The sequence below is a fragment of the Gekko japonicus genome, unplaced genomic scaffold, assembly GCF_001447785.1.
Source record: "Gekko japonicus isolate JY-2015 unplaced genomic scaffold, Gekko_japonicus_V1.1 scaffold132, whole genome shotgun sequence".
NCBI lineage: Eukaryota > Metazoa > Chordata > Lepidosauria > Squamata > Gekkonidae > Gekko > Gekko japonicus.
Window position 1 is genome coordinate 1,078,655 of NW_015173677.1, and position 20,219 is coordinate 1,098,873.

Genomic DNA, 20,219 nt, shown 5'->3' on the forward strand with positions numbered 1-20,219 from the left:
GAGGCTGCACCACAGATCTATGCAGGGGCATTATAATATTGGCTATTTTGTTTTCAATCCCTTTCCTCATAATCCCCAACATAGAGCTTGCCTTTTTCACAGCTGCTGCACTTTCATCGAGCTATCTACTATGACCCCAAGATCTTATTTCCTCTCAGTCCTGCAAAGTTCAGATCCCTTTAGCCTATACTTGAAGTTGGGTTTTTTGGTCCCAATATGCATTACCTTACACATTGAATTTCATCTGCCACATTGTTGCCCATCCAGTTTGTAGAATTTCTCTTGAAGCTCTTCACAGTCAGCCTTGGTTTTCAGCATCCTGAATAATTTTGTGTCATCTGCAAACTTGGCCACTATACTACTCACCCCTAGTTCAAGATAATTTGTGAACAAATTAAATAGTACTGGCCTGAATACTGCTTCCTATGGGACTCCACGTCTCACTTCCCTTCATTGTGATTATTCCTACTCTTTGCTTCCTGTCATTTAACCAATTTTTAATCCATACAAAAATCCTGTCCTCTCAGGAGTCTTTGATAAGGTACCTTGTCAAAAGTCATTATCTACATGCTTGTTCACTTACCCAAAGAACTCCAAAAGATTGGTGAGGCAGAACTTCTTTGCAGAAGTCAAACAATGAATATTGTTAGCTTGGTATCCTATATAAATGCCTTGCTGTATATCTTGGATAAATATAGTTTTGTCTATGCTGAGTCTTTACTGCTGTGTCTGCCCCTGATATATGGACTCTACTCATTCACCTTGCTAGGCTCTGTCTCTGAGCATAACTCGTGTATCCCTCATTAAGAATATTGTGTTTCAGGATTTGGCACCCTTAAATTTGAAATACAGCTTACACTCTTATACAGTACATCTACTCTAAAAACATGCTAGCTTGAACAAGAGAGGGAAAGACACTTTTAATTTAGATTAGAAAAATCACTTTTAAATTTGCATGATGTAAACAAACACTAGTTGTGTGTGGGGGTTTTTCCACAGCTGGTGACTGTGTATAATAAAGAGCAAAATGATACTGGCACTGTGCCTAACCATTTACAGCCTGATCAAAAGGAACATGTAGGTAGGTAAGAAGGTGATGTCAGGAAGAAAAACCCATCTTCTCTAGCCAAGAAGAGAAAAGTAATTAAAATATTGCCACCAATGAATAAGAAAACTTGAAAGGCCCGTGGGAAAGACCTGGAAGTTCAGCTGTTTAGCATGTTGTGGAAATGACAAAGTAATGCTTAGCCAAGGAGAAGAATACTTCTCTTGTACCTGATATGGCCATAAGAAAGGTATAGGGGATGTATTTTTTCATTTCTATAGATTTTTGGGGGGGTAACTTCCTCTTACATCTTGACAGAATAATGTCTTGGATCCAAAGATGCCCTTATGAGAACAAATCTTCCCCTCAAAGCTTTATATTTTTGTGCCTATAACCCTTAGGAACAGTTTTTTTAAAAATAGTCAGACCATTTTAATATCATGGTCAGAACTGTCTTCTCAGACTGGCAGCAGCTCTTTTTTTTTTTTTTTTGCATCCCCCTGGGGGGAGGTTTTTATTGATTTTTTTTTAAAGACTACAAAACTACAACAGAAAATATGGGGAAGGGTACTACATCTAGAGGGAGAAAGAAAACAGCCCCACAACTAACTAAAAACCCAAGAGTAGGAGATTATACATCAGCTTAACTCCATACTATTTTAAAAAAGAAGAAAGCTACTAAAAATACAATGAACTTAGTTGGTTGGGTTAAATTAATTATCGTTTAACCATCCCTTTAACTGTATAAAGAAATTCCCAGAGCATCCCCAAGTTATTTCAACATTTTTTTCAGGCACAAATCAGAGTCCTTTAGCCCTTATTTATTCTTATCTTTTCTAATCTTCAGTTTATATGGACTTTTGGGGGCGGCCACCCCCTTTTCTGAGGGGGAGTCCTCGTCCGAAGACACCGAGCCCAACTCGCCATCTGATTTGCTTTCTTCTTCCTCCTCTTTACCCACTTCTGGTTCCCCGAGTTGTATCCGCAAAAATTTGCGTGCTTTAAAAACAGAGTCAATCTTCTCTTTTTTATCGTTGAGCTTGAAAGTGATGCCTTCTGGGGTTAACAACCTGTAATTAATGCCATTTGTTTGTAAGAAAAGGATTAGTTCTTTATAATTCTTTCTCTTCTGTCTTATATCAAATGGAATATATTTTAAGATCCTAATGTTGTTGTCCCCATCTTCAAGGGTGATCCAGAGGTTGCTTTTAAAATAGTGTCTCTCACATGTCTCTTCGAGAATCTGACCACTATCTCCCCAGGCAGATTATTATCAACTGCATCTGCTGATCTGCTAGACTCTGTCCAATTATTGACAGTTGTTGTTTAATGCCAGTGATCTCATCCAGCAGAGGGCGCAGGGAGTCAGCTAAAAGTTTTGGGAGCTCAGAGACCTCCTCTTTTCGAGGACTACCCCCAAGTTTCGCTATCAACAGCTTCTCTTTCTCCAGTTTTTTCCCTGCCATCTTTTTGGATTTGTTTACTTTTCAAAGAAGTTGCTAAAGTCTCTGATGTTCGCCCGAATGCTTTTCTGCGCTCTGGTAAGTCTTTCAAAACAGTTTTAAATGCTTATTTTTCCACTCCCCCCTCTTTCCTTCCGCATTCGTCCGTGCATTTGGGAGGGCCCCTCCCCCGCTCGCTTTCCCATCGCTCTTTTTAGAGGGGGCAGCTTCTTTTTATATCTTCATGCTTGCTTCACCCGACTCACAGTTCGTTGTTGGCCATTCGGCCTCACTCGTCACCATTTATTTTGCCCGATCTCCAACGCTTGTCCCAATGAGCAGCACTTGTACCATGCGGTCACTCAGCGTCAGGACCTTCAGGGCGGAGGGGTGCCTCAATTCTCTGGCTTTCGGCCATCGAAGAGGTCACCCCTCAAAAGCTGGGAGCCTTTTACCAAGGCTCTGGGGGGGTCGCAACCCTGCGGACCCCCTCCCACATGCTGGTGTGCAGTTTACATCCCTGGGACGTCCGGGAGATGTGTCTACCTGCGTGTCGCCATAAACCGGATGCTCCTGACTGGCAGCAGCTCTTCAGGGTTTCAGGCTCAGTTCTTTCACATGTGATCCTACTATCTGATCCTTTTAAGTGAAGATTTCTGACCATTTCAGCTGATGGTTCATTGACAAGCACACTTAAGATATGTTGGTCTCAAGTATTTAAGACTTTTTAAAAATGTCCTGCACAGAATAGTGCTGAGAGTTATCTTTGTTATTACATTAATGTGTGACCAACACTGGTTGACTGTATTTTTATTCTTTCCTGTACCAGCAAGAGGGCTCACATTTTACGGTAAAGCCCTTCTCAGACTTTATCTTGAGAATAACTATAATATGTTTTCGTTCACACAGTGATGATTCATTTGCTTAACAGATTAGAGTAAATTTACACGTGGAGGTTGATCATTTAATAACTACCATATCAAGTGATTACCTGTACATACAAAACAGCCAACCATAAATTTAATTATAAATTTCATTTAAAATACTTATATACTCTCCTTTGGCCTGAGCATCTCAGGACCAAGGTATATAGACCAAGGTCTCATACCACTTCATTTTTAAACAGAGATGACAATTAACAAACTCTTTTACCATTCAGTAAAGATTTGAACCCAAGTACCCAACCCAAGTTTGTCAGAGTTCAGAAGCTAAGCATGGCCAGCCATTTTTGGTATTTGGATGGAAGACCACCAAGGAAGACCAGGGTTGCTATGCAGAGGAAAGCAAAGGAAAACCATCTCAAATAGTTTCTTGCCTTAAAACTCCACATGAACACTTGCCATAAATCGGTTGAGAGTACTTAATTATTATCCAACCCAACATCCTGTCTATTGCATTCCATACTAACAGTACGAAACAAAATTTGAGTCCAGTGGCACCTTTAAGACCAATCAGGTTTTATTCAAGGTATAAGCTATCATGTGCACGCACACTTGTTCAGATACATTGAAATGGAAGTTACCAGTCCATACATATAGGTAGAGGGTAAGCAGCAAATCAGCATACAACCTAACGAAGATGTTTAACAGATGCAAGGACCAAACATTAATAACAAGCTTAGTTTATATGGTCATCATTTGTTTGGATTTAATTCCAGGGAGAAAACATAGTGAAGCAAATAAATATATCAGAATTGGAGATTGATGTTTAAATGTACCCTTCTTAATGCTGGAATACTGATAGTAATTAACTGAGACCCTGTTGTTACACTCCATCCATATCCTCTCAAACATGGAGGTAACTAACAGCATCCTTTTTTTTAAGGTGGGGTGATTGATTGTGCAGTGTCATGTCTCCTCTGTCACCAGACCAGAGAAATACATTCCAATCTACCATTCCAAATTACATTAAATTCTACTATTCATTGCATTACATTTCAATCACTATTCCAATCTACAATTCCATATAAGAAATACAATTAAATGAAGAGGATGTATGGCCCTTCTTGGTGATGTAAAGGACTGAATGAGATTAGCATATGAGATAAGAAACCAATATCCCTGTTAAGTCCTGGGGTTTTTTGTTCCAAGTGTTGTAATAACTTGTAATTCAGCAACAGGGTGTCAGTTATTTACTCTCAGCATTCCAGAACTAAGAAGCGTACATTTACACATCAATCTCCAATTCTCCGTTGCATGCTAATTCACTGCTCACCCTTTACCTTCCATTTCAATGTGTCTGAAGAAGTAAGCATGCACACGAAAACTTATACCTTGAATAAAACTCTGTTGGCCTTAAAGGTGCTGTTCTGTTGCTTCAGACCAACATGGTTACCTACCTGAATCTAACAGTATGACGTTAACCCATGGACCATGCAGATCTTCTATGCTCTGTTGCCTCTAGTTGCTAGATACTGACAGAGTATTTTAAAAAATCAAAAGTTTCGTCACAGCACTTTAAAAGACAAGAATAGTTATTTGTATATAACTAATGTACCTGCTACCCCGTCTACTGCAGTTAAAGGCCACTCTAGAAACAAAACTGGAAACTTCAATTCCTTGGATGCAATACTTACAAATATCACACTTATGTTTTCACATAAATCTCCCCCAAATTTTGCAACAACCTCAAACTGAATTTGAAAATGATAATTTCTCTGCTCATAACTCCAAAAAAGGTCTAATCTCTGATATTTATAGGGCACTTTCTGATATAGACGAAAAGAAACCTCTAACAATCTTTATGGACAAAAGCATGCGGTCAGGTTCTCTTCGAAGAATCATGGACCTCTATCTGGACTACTTCTCCATTTCACTCCAAAATCACTGATGTAAAATTGAAATCCTTTAATTTCACATTGGTATCTCATACCCCAAAAACTAGCCCACACATCTTTGTTGAATAGTCCATTGTGCTGGAAAAAATGTGTCAACAAAGTAAACTACTTGCTCTGATGGATCTATTGCCCCAAAGTTACTCCATTCTGGGAATCTGTAATAGCACAAATCAAATCCATCACAAATATACTCTTACTTTCACACCATATCATCTATTTTTGAATAGCTGGGCTTCCAAGATGCGCTCTTATTCTATGATGGAAAGGGTCTCATTGTTGCTTTATGCCACCAGAAACACAACTGCATTGAACTGGAAGTCAATAAAGCCACCTACTCTCTTCACAATGGCATCAAAAGATATGTAACCTGTATATCATGGCCAAATTCACAGATAATCTGGCACACTTTGATAAGCCTTCTTTGCACTCTAATTTCTCCTCTGTCTGGTTTCCTATCCATGAATATTTGTCCACTCAACAAGAAATTCCTAAAGTAATTGATGACTTATGTATATAGTAAATCTTAGAAGCTAGCTACTGTGTTTTATGTCTTATTCTTCTCGTAAGGTTTTGATCATTAATATTCACCATATCTATTGTATTTTATTAAGCTTTGTCTTTATTCTAGTTTGTGAGTTGTATAACTTTGATAAGTATTAATACAGTATATTTGTAACATTGGTTAAAATTCAATAAAATGTTAATTAAAAAAAATAAGTAATTTACCCTCTACCCAAGTGTGTGTGTGTGTGTGTGGGGGAAATCATGGTTTTAGAATATCCCTTACCTGTCCTTGGGTAGAGAAGCTCCAGCAAGTTTAACTACTGTAGGGAATATATCCATATTACTCGTTGGCTCATCAATGTGTGTATTGGGTTCAACAACTCCTGGCCAGTAGATAAGACCAGGTACTCGAATCCCACCTTCCCAATTTGTAGACTTTCCACCTAAAAAAAAAAGGTCAATAGTTCAGCAGAACTGGCCATTTGACCACAACATTTTAGATATGCATTTTGTTTACAAAGAAACTATCAAAGATATCATGACAGGCCTTTCATATTTAAGCTCCCCATAGAGACCATGGATGTATTTAATAACTGAGGTAATGATAATTTAGACAGCATAATAAAAAGTAGAGAATATTTTGGCCACCAAATGAGAAGGGAGCACTCACTGGAGAAGGCCCTGATGCTGGGAAAGACTGAAGATAAAAGAAGAAGGGGACAGCAAAGGATGAGATGGTTAGACAGTGTTATCGAGGCAACAAACATGAAATTAAGAAAACTCTGGAGGATAGTGGAAGACAGGAGGGCCTGGTGTGATGTGGTCCATGGGGTCACGAAGAGTCAGACTCGACTGTGTGACTGAACAACAAAAATTATACACCAGACATTGTTCAAATTATATTTCTTTGTTTGTATTACTGTAACAAATTCTTATGAACAGATAGTTGGGTAAATAAAGTTTCCTTAATACCGTGTTTCCCCAAAAATAAGACACTGTCTTATATTTATTTTTTTTCTCAAGAAGACACACTACGGCTTATACCACAAATGCATAGAAATCCTGCTAGGGCTTATTTTTTGGGTAGGTCTCATTTTCGGGGAAACAGGGTAGGTTTTTCTAATTTATGTCTTTGGATGGTGCAGACTTTAAGAACAAAGAAAGATATTAAAAGGATATAACAAAGTCTGTCTATAGATTCAGAGTTTGTTGACAAGCATAAAAATAAGTTTGTTCACTACCTGCAGAGTGGGATGATGTCAACTATTTATACAGGGTTGTAACTGGTGGACAGATCACACCCATAGAGTGCTTGTTAATGATTCCTCATCCTCTTGGAGAGGAGTGACAAGTGGAGTGCCTCAAGGATCTGTCCTGGGACTTGTTTGGTTCAACATCTTTATAAATGATTTGGATGAAGGAATAGAGGGGATGCTTATTAAATTTTCAGATGATACTAAATTGAGAGACGGTAGCAAATATGGTAGAAGAGAGTCAGGATACAGGATGATCTTGACAGGCTGGAAAACTGGGCTAAAACAAATAAAATGAATTTTGGGGGGAGACCTGTCTTAGCAGTAGTATGTGCAAAAAGGATCTATGGGTCTGGAGACCAAATCCTATGAGGAAAGGTTGAAGGAGCTTGGTATGCTTAGCCTGGAGAGGAGACGACTGAGAGGTGATATGATAACCATCTTCAAGTACTTGAATGGCTGTCATATGGAGGATGGTGCAGAGTTGTTTCTGTTGCCCCAGAAGGTTGGACCAGAACCAACGGATTGAAATTATATCAAAAGAGTTTTCAGCTAAACATTAAGAAGAACTTCCTGACAGAGTGGTTCCTCAATAGAACAGGCTTCCTCAGAATATGGTGGGCTTTCCTTCTTTGGGGGGTTTCAAACAGAGGTTAGATGGCCATCTGACAGCAATGCTGATTCTGTGAACTTAGGAAGATCACGAGAAGGGAGGGCAGGAAAGGTTGCATCAGTACTTAGTTCTTAGGGCTCTTTCTTACATGCCCAGGGAAATGCTGATTGCCATTTTAGGGTCAGGAAGCAATTTTTCTCCAGGCCAGTTTGGCCAGGGATCCTGGACGGGTTTTTTGCCATCTTCTGGGGATGGTCACTGGGGGTGTGGGGTGTCAGGGGGTTGGACTAGATGACCCTGGAGGTCCCTTCCAACTCTATGATTCTATGATTCATGTTCTAATCACTTTTGACAGGATTTTTAGTTGTGAAAGTGTTTATCACTGTCATTCTATCTCCAGCAATTCTTACAAGTAATCAAAGAGAAAGGACCTTTGAATAGCAGTACAATCAACTACAAATAATGAAAACAGACTTGGAACTAGTTGTCTATCCTGGTAATTTGTACTCTTCAAACAAGAAAATAAGAGAAGGGCAAATGGTATTAATTAGACCTTTCATTCCTCATTCTTTGCATGTTGTTGTCATAGGTCTTTGATTTCATCCATGACTGTTGCAGGTGATCTTGATTAATATTTTCATGTAGGACATTTTCATGTTCTACTTCATTCATTTGCCACTGATGCCGGGGCTGGTCCCAGGTTTTGACAGGCCTTGGGTAAACCATGCCCACAAGACCCCATCAGCCCACCACCAGGCCCCCTCATATATTTATACCCCTCCCACCTTTATGTCCCCACCTTCTGTTATTTGTAAGCCCTCCCACAGTTGCCTGAACCACCTGCACATCCTTTCCCTGACTGCACTGGCTGGTGCATGCAGCTGGGAGTGCTGCTGCAATGGCTATCAATAGCCACCATGTACCTTTCCCTAGTGGCACTGGACAGCTGGGAGCATGGGTGCCAAAGCACTTCAAGGGAACAGATGAGGAATGGCATGCAGACAGCTGGCAGGGGAGGTGTGCGTGGTTAACAGCAGTAGGCCCCACAAGGAGCCCTGAGCCCTGGCTGCTGCCCCACCCCAAGGTATGCTGGCCCTGGCCCTGACTGATACAATGATAACATTTAAAATTCCATAAATTTAGAATTCCCAGCAAGGGAACGACAAAAAAAAAATCCACACAAAACTCATAGGCTCAATTTGCACAAGGGATATGTGATATTGGAACAATAAAATAAAAATAACACAAGAAGATCTCTGCTGGATCAGATCAGTGGTCCATCTAGTCCAGTATCCTGTCTCACAAAGTGCTCAATCAGTTCCTCTTGAGATCAAACGAGAGTACATAGAGGCCAAGGGCAACCATGATGATTAGGGGGTGGGAGTACCTTCCTTATGAGGAAAGGCTGAAGAGTCTGGGAGTTTTCAGTTTAGAAGAGAGATGACTAAGAGGCGACATGATCGGGGGTTATAAAATAAAGTGGAAAGAATTGACAAAGAGAACTTTTTCTCCATCTCCCAAAATACTGGAACTCAAGGGCATCCAGTGAAGCTGATGGGCAGTAGGTTCAGGACAGACAAAAGTAAATACTTCTTTACACAGCAAGTGATTAAATTGCAGAATTCGCTGTAAGATGATTTGGTGATGGCCACAAGCATAGATGGTTTTGAAAGGGAATTAGGCAGACTCATGGAGGATAGGTCTATCAATGGCTACTAGTCATGACAACTAAACAGGAACCTCCATGTCCAGAGACAGTAAACCTCTGAATACCAGTGTCAGGAGGAAACATCAAGAAGATGCTATTCTTTTATAATCCAGCCTCCAGTATTTCAGTGGTTTTAAAGAACAATAAAAGTTACTTCACCTTATCAAACTCCTTAGAAAATTCTCTACATTAATGACTTACAACCTAATGTTAGAAATAGCTACTATTTCTAAAATTGAAAGGATTATATATGTCATAATTTTCTGAAAGCAGTAATAACAAAAGATGTATCCTCTTGGCAGTATAACAGAGGTTAAATTTAGAATCAAGGTGGCAGTAATATGAGTTTCTTTTCACCAAGTCTTGATAGGTGTTAAGGATGCATTACATTCTGATGAATAAATATGCAGGATCAAGGGCAGTCATTTATTCCCTGTCAATGCAGCACTTTTATAGTATAACGGGTTGGCTACTACCATTTCCCCACAAATTTGTCTAGCACAAGAATCCTTCCTGTTCATTGATGTAAAAGCACCATGTCAGTGGAAGAATCATTGTGCTGAATGACACATCCCAGCATACCAAAATGGTAGGATTAACCCAAAATGTTGTATGGCAACATGGTAAGGATAATTTTTAGAGGCAAAAGTATTTTTATTATCCAAAGCTTTCTGATATCATACCTACCCAACCCAACATCTTCTTGACCCTAAATACATGTTTACTGCATTCAAATACATGTTGCCAGTACTCTAAATGCATACAGTATATTTAATCAAATTGATATTTATGCTGCTTTTATTCTGCCCTGGTTTTATTTCAGGTCATGCAATTTTAGGGTCTAGTGGGTGTTCACTTTTTGTTGAGCTATTGTATTTTAATTTTTTTTTATATCTGATTTCTGGAAACCACTTTGACAGCAGAAGCTGAACGTGCAGGACAGACATACATAAGTAAACAATTCAAAGAAGCTTTTAAAGTAAAATAGAAGTTGGAGGCCTGCAAGGAATCAAGAGCTGGATAATCAATTAGAAAACTCTCCATGCTTGTTTTTTAGACATGTGGTTTTAATCAATGATAAAGTTTCTTTATGAAAAATGCTAGAAAGTCTTTTCTACTTTGCACAGATGAGAATATTTTGGCGGTGGCGCAGGCAGTTAAACGCCTGCACAGTAACATCACCCGAGCAGCCACTATGGCTGTTCGAGTACCACCGCGGTCGAGGTGAGCTCTCGACCTTCGTCCCAGCTCCCGCCTACCCAGCGGTCTCGAAAGCAACCTAATTGCAAGTAGGTAAATGGGTACCCACCCTTAGAGGGGTGGGGGGCACCCTGTGTGGTCGGCTGAAGATGGCGGAGATAGCGGAGACGGCGGCAGTGGCAGCTACGATGGCGGCGGCGGCGGCGATCCTGGCGTGGACGCTTGCTTGTGTCACGCCCCCTGGTCCTGCCGTGACAGATTGCCAGCACCCACAACGCTCACACATCCCCACCATGGAAGACGGAGCAACCGGAGGTGTGGACCCCATGGAGGAAATGCTAGCACAGGTACAGCACTTAACTCAAGCTGTGATTGCTTTGCAACAACAGGCTGCTACAAATGCTGTTGCTGTAGCAAATGCTGGTACACCTCCCCCACGTTGCCCAATAAATCCTCCTGATCGTTTCGGTGGGAATGTTGATGAGTTCCAGGCATTCCTTGCCCAATGTAATCTGTATATTGAGCTCAGGGCTCGGGACTTTGTTTCTGAGAAGGCTAAAGTTTGTTTCATTTTAAGCCTCCTTAAAGGGCAAGCTGCCAAATGGGCCACGCCCTTGCTGGTGGGGAATTCTCCCTTACTATCTGACTTCCAGGCTTTCAAGGCTCATTTTGCCGCTGCTTATGCCAATCCTGTGAAAGCTGAAACAGCTAACCGCAAAATAAGGGCTCTTACTCAGCATAAAACCTCTGTCGCTCAGTACACCAATGAGTTCCAGCTGCTGGCTCAAGACCTGACATGGAATGAGGCAGCGTTTATTGACCAGTATACTGAAGGGCTGTCTGACGAAATTCTAGATGAACTTGCACGCAGTGAACGCCCTGACACTTTACAAGCCCTCATCCATCTCTGTCTCCGCATTGATGGGAGGTTACAGAGCCGCCGCCAAAACAGAAAAAAGGCTCTCGCCTTCCCCAGCAGAACCCTTCAGACCTTCCACCGGCCTTCCTCCCCCGGCTCCTCTCCACCTCCTGCAGGCACAGAGCCCATGCAACTTGGCACCGCTCGGCCCCGCCTTACTTCTGAGGAGAAGCTGAGACGGCGCACTCAACAGCTGTGTCTGTATTGTGGAGAAGCCGGGCATTTTGCCTCCAGCTGCCCTGCCAAGCAGAAGCGCTCACCACAACCGGCTCCACCGGTAAAAGAGCAGCCCCAAGCCTGACCGGACCCCCCGGTTTGGGGCCTATTCTGGGGTCCTCCAGTACTCCATACTCACCACAGACTCCCTTCCTGGTGCCAGTGCGGTTGCAACTCCCAGACAACCGCTGGCTCTTCATCCACGCCATGTTGGACTCAGGGGCCGCCTGTTGTTTCATGGACATTCTTTTTGCCAAAGAACACGGCGTTCCCCTTCAAGAGAAGGCAACCCCAGCGCTTGTAGAAGCCATTGATGGACGCCTGCTCCGCTCCGGACCCGTCGTCCAAGAAACCCAGCCACTCACCTTGTGGATACAGCAGCACCAGGAACAAATAACTTTCGACTTGGTGAGGATGCCGAGGTTTCCAGTCATCCTGGGTCTCTCCTGGCTGCGCCACAACAACCCTCAGGTAGACTGGGTACATCAGGAGCTCCAGTTCGGCACCAGTCCTGCACCCACGCCTTCCGTGGAAACGATGGTAGACACCCCGTCTTCAGCACCATCGCCAGAACCATCACCAGCTGCTTTGCTGCTGGGCGCTGCGGCTCCCGCTTTACCTGCCACCTATCAGGACTATGCAGACGTCTTTGACGAAAAGGAGGCAGACCAGCTACCCCCGCATCGGCCCTACGACTGTGCCATCAACCTCATCCCCGACGCTCCGTTACCCTCAGGCCGCCTTTACCCAATGGCAGAACCGGAGCTGGCTGCGCTGAGGGACTATTTGGACAAAAATCTGGCCAGAGGGTTTATTCGGCCCTCTACGTCTCCTCTGTCTTCCCCAGTCCTCTTTGTGAAAAAGAAGACAGGAGACCTCAGGCTCTGCAATGACTACAGGGCCCTGAACAAAATCACCATACGGGATAGGTACCCCCTCCCGTTGATCCCTGAGCTCATGGACCGTTTGCGGGGAGCTCAAATCTACACAAAGCTAGACCTGCGTGGCGCCTACAACCTGGTGAGAATCAAGGCAGGAGATGAATGGAAGACCGCCTTTGGTACCCGCTATGGCCAATATGAGCACTTGGTCATGCCCTTTGGCTTGACCAACGCCCCTGCAGTGTTCCAACGCTTTATGAATGACATCTTCCGTGACCTCCTCGACCGCTTCGTGGTAATTTATTTAGATGACATCCTGATCTTTTCCGCCACCGTGCCTCAACACATTGACCACGTAAGGCAAGTGTTGCACCGCCTGCGCACCCATGGACTCTATGCGAAACTAGAAAAATGCGAGTTTCATCGTAAGTCTGTTGAGTTCCTGGGGCATATTATCTCCCCTGAAGGCACGCTGATGGACCCCAAGAAGGTGGAAGCCATTCTCCAATGGCAGCCTCCCCAAAACCGGAAGGATGTTCAACGCCTCCTGGGGTTCTCCAACTACTACCGCCAATTTATACCCGCCTATGCCGACCTCACCAAGCCTCTGACCCGTCTCCTTCGCCTGAAGGAACCCTTCCGATGGACCCCGGAAGCTGACCAAGCCTTCGCCATTTTGAAGCAACGTTTTGCGACCGGCCCCCTCCTGCGATACCCTGACCCGAACCTTCCTTTTGTAGTGGAAGCTGATGCCTCTAGTGTGGCCTTAGGGGCCGTTCTATCCCAGAGAGCGGATCCCTCTCAGCCGTTGCAACCCTGTGCCTATTACTCCCGGCAACTCTCCTCAGCCGAACAGAACTACACCATCTGGGAAAGAGAGTTACTGGCCATCAAGACCGCCTTCGAGGTTTGGCGTCATCACCTCGAAGGGGCCCGTCATCCAGTACAGGTACTCACAGACCATCGCAACTTGGAGCACCTCCAAACCACTCGCCGGTTGAACCAGCGCCAGATTCGTTGGTCCCTCTTTTTCTCGCGGTTCAACTTCACGATTTCCTACATTCCACAGACGCAAAACCAAAAAGCCGACGCTCTGTCCCGCAAACCGGAATATACCCCAACGTCGAAAACGGAAGCACCTGACACCAGTATCCTACCACCTAACGTTTTCGCCGCAGCTCCCGAACCTGCATCCCTCGCTGAGGACATTCGGGCCAGTCAGGCTACAGACCCTTGGGCTCAACAACGCCTTCAGGAGGTACAACAAGGGGATTCCAAAGACCTAACGGTCAAAGACGGCGTACTCTATCATCGGGACCGGGTCTATGTTCCTCCCGGACCCCTGCGAGCCCGCATCCTGCGCCTCACCCACGATGCACCTCCAGCCGGACACTTCGGGCAACACAAAACCGCTCATCTGCTCACCCGAGACTTTTGGTGGCCCCGGGTTCGGGCCGACGTTGACCGGTATGTGAGCACGTGTGATGTCTGCCGCCGGGCCAAGGAGGTTCCTGCCAAGCCCTCCGGCCTCCTTCGTCCGCTCCCTGTCCCATCGAGCCCTTGGGAAATCATCTCGATGGACTTCATCGTCGATCTTCCCCGCTCACACGGACATTCTTGTATCTTTGTGGTGGTGGATCTCCTCACAAAGATGGCGCACTTCGTTCCTTGTCCGAAAATCCCCACCGGGCCGGAAACTGCCCAGCTCTACCTCCATCACATCTTCCGGCTACATGGGGCCCCAGCACAGATCATATCAGATCGAGGCCCGCAATTCTCTTCCCGCTTCTGGCAGGCATTGCACCAGGGACTGGGGACGGAGGTTCACCTGTCATCCGCGTACCATCCCCAAACCGACGGCCAGACGGAGAGAACGAATGCCACTCTTGAACAATATCTCCGCTGTTATACCACGTACCAACAAGACAACTGGTACTCCTTGTTACCTTTGGCCGAGTTCGCCTACAATAACGCGGTGCACTCGTCCATCCAAGTCACCCCATTCGCAGCCAATTATGGATATAACCCTCGCTTCTTCTTGCCCGTTGGACCCCCATCTGACGTTCCTGCTGCAGATGCCAGGATCCAAGAGCTCCATGCACTTCACGAGCTCCTTCGGGAGCAATTACAACATGCCAAGGAAGCCTATAAACGGGCAGCGGACCGCCACCGACAGGAAGGGACACCCCTGAAAGTCGGCGACCTCGTCTGGCTCTCCACCCGGTACCTCCGCGCTCCTGGCCGCTGTGCCAAGCTCAACGCTCGCTTCATTGGGCCCTACAAAATAGACGCCCAGATCAACCCTGTAGCCTTCCGTCTTGTTCTACCAGATCATCTCAGGATTCACCCCGTATTCCATCGATCCCTCCTGCAATTGACAGCTCCTCCGGACCCGAACCGGGACACTCCACCAGCACCCCCACCTCCTGTCATGATCGATGATGAGGAGGAATACGAGGTGCAGCAGGTCCTCGATTCCCGCCTTCATAGGGGTGTCCTGCAGTACTTGGTGGACTGGAAGGGCTATGGTCCTGACGATCGATCCTGGGAACCTGCCTCTCACCTGCATGCCCCGGACTTGGTCCGGCACTTTCATACAGCCTACCCGGACAAACCTGGCCCTTTCGATGAGGGGGGGCCTGAGGGGGGGGGATAGTGTCATGCCTGCCCCTGCTGATGTCATGCCTGCCTTTGCTGATGCCCCTGAACAGGCTCCTGAGGACCCTGAACAGGCTCCTGAGGACAGTACTGCAGCAGAAAGGCAAAGACTGGATCCTGTAGCTGAAAGCTATCTAAGTGGTGAGGAGGATAGAGCCTCCCAGGGAACACCTGCAAGGGATCAGTCTCTGCTGCAGCCCAGTAATTCATCATCAGACTCGCCTCCACCTGTAACCAGGCTCAGGAATGTAAGAAGACAACAGCTGAGAGAGCGAAGGCAGAATGCACGCATGCGTGCCAGAAGATCTCTTAGCCCTGATTACTGACAGGATCCTGTCCTCACTCCTGGCTAGCTAATGAGTTGATTAGCTAGCACTGTATATATGCAAGTCTGTTGCCAGCAGTCATTTGTGCTGGCAACGTCGTTTGTTCAGGACCTGAATCCTTGCATCTCTGCTCCAGACCTTGTGGAATTCTTCTCGGCTTAATCCTCGGCTTTTGACCTTTGGCTTTGTTGACCCTGCTGTATGCCTGTTTTTTTTTCTTTTATAGAAACAAACTAATCCTGTTTTCCACACAAAATATTTGAAATTGATCAATGTGATTTAACTTTGTTTTAATCAGCAGTTACATATGATTCCTTTCACATACAGCTATATTCATTACCCCTTCATACTGGACTGTGCTATGGAGCAGATGGTCACGGAACCTACCAGGGGAGAGGCGATCCTTGATTTGGTCCTAAGTAACACTCAAGACTTAGTGAGAGATGTAAAAGTGATTGCACCGCTTGGGAACAGTGATCATAATGTTGTTGAGTTCAACATTTGTACAAATAGGGAATTGGCCAAAAAGACTCACACAACCACTTTTAACTTTAAAAGGGGTAACTTCTCTGATATGAGGGGACATGTGGGGAGGAAATTGAAAGGAAAAGTAGAAAGGGTCAAAACCATTGGGGAAGCTTGGAAACTATTTAAAACTACGATCCTAGAAGCTCAGAAAAAATATATTCCACAGGTTAGGAAAGGCACAAACAGGTATAGGAAAAAGCCTGCATGGTTAACAAACAAAGTAATGGAAGGTGTAAAAGGTAAAAGGCTGATAAAACAGAACACAGGCTATGGCAAATAAAATGCAAGTCTGTGGTCAGGCATGCAAAAAGGGAATATGAGGAGCATATAGCAAAAAACGTAAAGACCAACAATAAAACTTTCTTCAAATACATTAGAAGCAGGAAACCAGCCAGGGAGGCAGTGGGGCCCTTGGATGACCAAGGGATAAAAGGAGTACTGAAGGATGACAGGGAAATGGCTGAGAAGCTAAATGCATTTTTTGCCTCTGTCTTCACTGTGGAAGATGAGAAGTGCTTGCCCACTCCAGAACCACTGATTTCAGGAGGGGTGTTGAAAGACCTGAGTCAGATTGAGGTGACGAGAGAGGAGGTCCTAAAACTGATAAACAACTTAAAAACTGATAAATCACCAGGCCCAGATGGCATACATCCAAGAGTTCTGAAAGAACTCAATTGTGAACTTGTGGATCTCCTGACAAAAATATGTAATCTCTCCTTAAAATCAGCCTCCATTCCTGAGGACTGGAAGGTAGCTAATGTCACTCCCATCTTTAAAAAGGGTTCCAGAGGAGATCCGGGAAATTACAGGCCAGTCAGTCTGACGTCGATACCGGGTAAATTGGTGGAAACCATTATTAAGGAAAGAATTAGTAGGCACATAGATGAACAAAACCTATTGAGGCAGACTCAGCACGGTTTCTGTAAGGGAAGATCTTGTCTCACTAACCTGTTAGTGTTCTTTGAGGGGGTGAACAAACATGTGGACAAGGGGGATCCAATAGATATTGTTTACCTTGACTTCCAGAAAGCTTTTGATAAAGTTCCTCATCAAAGGCTCCTAAGTAAGCTCAAAAATCATGGGATAAAAGGACAAGTCCTTTTATGGATCAAAAACTGGCTAATTAATAGAAAACAGAGAGTGAGTATAAATGGGCAGTTCTCCCAGTGGAGGGGTGTAAGCAGTGGGGTACCACAGGGATCAGTACTTGGTCCACTGCTTTTTAACTTGTTCATTAATGATTTGGAGATGGGAGTAAGCAGTGAAGTGGCTAAATTTGCGGATGATACGAAGTTGTTCAGGGTGGTGAAAACCAGTGAGGATTGTGAGGCACTCCAAAGGGATCTGTCAAAGTTGGGCGAGTGGGCGTCAACATGGCAAATGGGGTTCAATGTGGCCAAGTGCAAGGTGATGCACATTGGAGCCAAAAATCCTAACTATAAATACACGTTGATGGGGTCTGAACTGGCAGAGACTGATCAAGAGAGAGATCTTGGAGTTGTAGTGGATAACTCACTGAAAATGTCGAGACAGTGTGTGACTGCAATAAAGAAGGCCAATGCTATGCTGGGGATTATTAGGAAGGGGTATTGAAACAGATCAGCCAATATCATAATGCCCCTATATAAATCAATGGTGCAACCTCATTTGGAATACTGTGTGCAGTTCTGGTCACCACACCTTAAAAAGGATATTATAGCTTTGGAAAAAGTACAGAAAAGGGCAACTCAAATGATAAAAGGGTTGGTGGAACACTTTCCCTATGAGGAACGGTTAAGGCGCTTAGGGCTCTTTAGCTTGGAGAAACGACGACTGAGGGGTGACATGATTGAGGTTTATAAGATTATGCATGGGAAAGAGCAGGTAGAGAAAGAGGTACTTTTCTCCTTTTCTCACAGTACAAGAACTTGTGGGCACTCCATGAAATTGCTGAGTGGTCGGGTTAGAATGGATAAAAGGAAGTACTTCTTCACCCAAAGAGTGATTAACACATGGAATTCACTGCCACAGGAAGTGGTGGTGGCGGCTACAAGCATGGACGGCTTCAAAAGGCAATTAGATAAGCATATGGAGCAGATGTCCATCATTGGCTATTAGCCACAAGGTATAGATAGGGACTCTGGGGCAAGTGATGCTCTGTCGTCTTGGTGTTTGGGGGGGGTCAACAGTGGGAGGGCTTCTAATGTCCTGGCCCCACTGGTGGACCTCCTGATGGCACCTGGTATTTTTGGCCACTGTGTGACAGAGTGTAGGACTGGATGGGCCTTTGGCCTGATCCAACATTGGCATCTCTTATGTTCTTATGAATTAGTAGCTTTCTTCTTTAAAGTAGTAGCTTTCTTCTCTTCTCCTAAAGATGCTTAACAGAACCATCAGCCAACCATTCTGAACCAATAACATAACAAAGGAATGGTCAGTCAACATTCACAGTATCTAAAATTTATAAGGTATTATTAAAATGGTATACAGAAGATGAGATGGTGAAAGAACAAATGATAAAATGGGCAATTAATATGAATAAGGAAATACCTATGTCATCTTGGGAATGTTTATGAAAAAATTCTATGAAAATTTCAACATGTAATAATTTAAAAGAAAATTGTTTTAAAATGATGTATAGATGGTATATGACGCCTAAAAAGATTGCTAATATGAATTATATGTCAAATAAGTGTTGGAAATGTAGAAATATATAAAAAAGAAGGTTCTTTTTACCATATGTGGTGGACTTGTGAAAAAGCAGTTAATTTTTGGACGGAGGTCCATAATGAAATGCAGAAAATCTTGAAATGTAACTTTAAAAAAGAACCAGAAATACTTCTTTTGGGTCTTAAAATGGAGGAAGTGAATGTAAATAAGAGACCGAGTACCTGAGGTTTGGGAATGGATTAGAAAAATGCTTTTTATGGCAGAAATCGACAAATTGACAAGGAAACTTAACAACAAAGAAGATGAAGAGTTTTTTGTAGACTGGATGGACTTTAAAGAGTATCTAGAGAAATATTGGGATGTTGTGCTTTAATAATTATTAAGAATAGAATGTGTAAAGAGTTGAACAGAAGATGATGGTAGTTAAAGAAATGTTACCTATGAGATAGAATATAATGAAAAAGATAGTTAAAATAATAATTACGTATTAAACTTTGTTTTAGGAGGAAGGATTAGACAAGAAAGGAAACAAGGGATCACTGCAGGAAGCCTGGAGAAGGGGAGGGAGGGAGCAAGGGGAAAGGGCTATAATAGAAATGAGGGAATGTTATAATATTGGACATGTTGTTATGACCCGACAATAAAATGTTTTAAAAAAAACAACAACACAGTAATACTAATATGGATCACAACACAACATAATGACATCCCAAGTTAAAAAATGAAAGAAATGAGAGAATTTTTTTTTAAAAGCATATACAGAAAAGAAGAAATACAAAAGAAATCTGCATTTGTTTCAACAACTGGGGGAGGGGTCAGGCATGTTTGACTTTTGCTATTTTCCCCCCAAGAAAAAAATAATTCACTTGTAGTTCTCTGATTCAAGAAGATTCACTCAATGCTGGATTTGTTTTACACCTTAAATTGAGATCATCCTGACCATCACAACCTGAGTTCTCACAGTTCATACAAATGAAGTCATTTTTATTCAGCTCAGTTCGCTGTAGCCAGTTTGTTTCCAAAAGCTCTTACATTTTATTATTGTTTCTGAACTTCTGAGCATCAAGCTAAATGATTGAGTTCAACTTGTAAAGATCTGTTGAGAGCTTTTGAGTTAGGCTAGTACCAATTACTTCTCGGTAGACTAGGCGTCACAGATGAGAGGGTTAAGTGTTGATTTACACTTACATGTTTATATACCAAAAATACGTAATTGAGCATCCTTGACACAAACACTATAGTGAATGAAAGTAATGCTCCAAATTCCTATCTGTATAAACATACTCTAAATTAAATCTATATAAGACTAAAGAGACAATGTTCAAATTTTATTTCTATGGGCACCGGAGCAAAAAAATATATATCAAAAAATCACATGTGTACACACTTCTGCTATGTTGAAACTTGGGGATCCAGCTTGGAAAAATGCACCCATGTGTGG

General features: G+C 43.4%; 1 protein-coding gene across 1 annotated transcript in view; it reads right to left on the minus strand.

The window, feature by feature from the left end:
- STS (steroid sulfatase (microsomal), isozyme S) overlaps positions 1 to 20,219 on the minus strand; it is a 116,108-nt gene that overhangs the window by 50,245 nt on the left and 45,644 nt on the right. The window contains exon 7 of the mRNA XM_015422965.1: positions 6,111 to 6,270. Coding sequence (XP_015278451.1) covers positions 6,111 to 6,270 — 160 coding nt within the window. The remainder of the gene's footprint in view (positions 1 to 6,110; positions 6,271 to 20,219) is intronic.